General features: G+C 57.3%; 1 protein-coding gene across 1 annotated transcript in view; it reads left to right on the forward strand.

The window, feature by feature from the left end:
• The window catches only part of PI4K2A (phosphatidylinositol 4-kinase type 2 alpha), a gene marked incomplete at its 5' end in the record, with an annotated part of 3201 nt that overhangs the window by 838 nt on the left and 401 nt on the right, over positions 1 to 1962 (forward strand). Inside the window, 5 exons of the mRNA XM_010145156.1 lie at positions 1 to 55; positions 618 to 679; positions 1117 to 1216; positions 1474 to 1607; positions 1890 to 1949. The exon at positions 1 to 55 is cut by the window's left edge and continues 31 nt beyond it. Of these exons, the coding sequence (XP_010143458.1) occupies positions 1 to 55; positions 618 to 679; positions 1117 to 1216; positions 1474 to 1607; positions 1890 to 1949 (411 nt within the window). The remainder of the gene's footprint in view (positions 56 to 617; positions 680 to 1116; positions 1217 to 1473; positions 1608 to 1889; positions 1950 to 1962) is intronic.

The raw sequence follows: 1962 nt of genomic DNA on the forward strand, positions 1-1962 counted from the left end.
CTGCTGCTGCAGTTTGAGCGGCTGGTGGTGCTGGACTACATCATCCGGAACACAGGTACGGCCAGCTGCATGCTCCTTCACATCCTGCCAGCTGGAGAAAGGGGAGGGGGGCAGGAGCTTGGCACTGCTTGCCGGCACCCAGAGCTTCTCTCAAAACCACGTGGTTGTTGTGGTGGCTGCCCACCACCGTGGCCGTACTCTGGTTGCTAGCCTGTCTTCTGGAAGATCTGGGTCCACCCTGGTGCTGGGGTCGACGTTTGCCAGCTGTGACGATCCACAGACATCTGGAGATCCAGCACCTTACTGGCCTCTATATTCCATCTCATGCTGAGCTGCTGCATCCCTGCCAGGCTGGAAGGAATCAGGGTCGCACTCTGGGGCTTGCAGGTTGACTTTTCTCCTGCGAGATGGGGATATGTGGACCTCTCCAGTGTCCAGGGCTTATTGTGGGGGGTTGATGTGACTTCCCAGCCCCGCAGTAAGCTACGGGGCTCTAGGGTAGAGTTTGGGCCTAAAATGGGTCTGTCTCACCTCTGGGTCAGAGGAGGCGTAGTCTTCTGCCTGCTGTGGTGTGGCCAGGCCCTGGTGCTGACACAGCTGGTTTTATCTCCCTGCAGATCGGGGCAATGACAATTGGCTCATCAAGTACGACTGTCCCCTGGACAGCGCGGGCGTGCGGGTGAGTGGCTCTTCCCAGACAGGGGTTCTGCTAGGGGCTCTGCTCCTGGCAGGTGGGCCAGGGATTTCCCAGCTGGCTTGGGTTTCCCAGTGTGCAGAGGTCTGATCTCAGCTCCTGGGCCTTTGTATTGTCTCCCTGCCCTCTGTATTGGTGGTACGTGGCCTAATGGGGCTTCACTGAGGATGCATCTGGGCTCTGGGCGGGGAAACTGGTGTTGCTGGACCTGTGCATTCTTGGGATGAGGCCTGGGGAGGGGAGCAGCTTTGTCTCCCTCCCACCTGAAGCAGTGTTTTCCTGTGGGCAAAGGGCCACAGTACAGGTGAGAGGCTGCTGTGCAGTGTAAAAATCCAGGCAGCTGGATTCGAGGCTGCAGAGAGTGGGAGAGGGATTGTTCCTTCTGGGAGGGTGTCCTTGTGACATGTTCCGCTTCCTTCCAGGACAGCGACTGGGTAGTGGTGAAGGAGCCCATCATCAAGCTGGCTGCTATAGACAACGGTTTGGCCTTTCCCTTGAAACACCCAGACTCCTGGAGAGCATGTGAGTCCCTCAGGCTGTGGCAGGGCGCCCTGATGAACCATACAACTGTGCTTGGGCATCTTCTCCAAGCTCTGGAGCTGGGAGAGCTAGGGCTGTCCCTCTGCCGACCTCCTGGGTTCATGGGCAGCTCCACCTCAGCAGAGGCTGTAGGAAGTGGGTGCTAGACCTTGTGTCCCAGATGCAGGTGATCTGGCACCCATGGGCAGGTGGCACCATCCTTTGTCTTCCTCAGCTCTGTCTCTTGCTTCCTCCCACAGATCCATTTTACTGGGCATGGCTGCCCCAGGCCAAAATCCCCTTTTCACAGGAGATCAAGGACCTGATTCTTCCCAAGATCTCAGACCCCAACTTTGTCAAGGACTTGGAGGAAGATCTGTATGAGCTCTTCAAGGTGAGCTGGAGGAGCAGGTGAGGATGGCTTGGGAGGGAGAAAAGCAGGGGTGGTGTTGGGGTGCTCCCTGTCAAGGCTGCATGGGACGGAAGGGTGGCCAAGCTCTCAGGAGTGTTTGTGGGCTGAAGCATAGCAGCTCTGCCAAGAGTTGAAGGTTCAGTGTGGAGAGAAGGAGGAAACCCGTGGGACAGGAGGAGGGAGGCTTGCTTGGGAATAGGTATCTCTTGCATGGCGTGGGGCAGTGGGTGGATCCCATTGTATTCTCTGCTCTCTCTCTCACAGAAAGACCCTGGCTTTGACAGGGGACAGTTTCACAAGCAGATTGCTGTCATGAGAGGCCAGGTAAGCAGCGTGT

Source organism: Buceros rhinoceros, unplaced genomic scaffold, assembly GCF_000710305.1.
Source record: "Buceros rhinoceros silvestris isolate BGI_N320 unplaced genomic scaffold, ASM71030v1 scaffold23670, whole genome shotgun sequence".
Taxonomy (NCBI): domain Eukaryota; kingdom Metazoa; phylum Chordata; class Aves; order Bucerotiformes; family Bucerotidae; genus Buceros; species Buceros rhinoceros.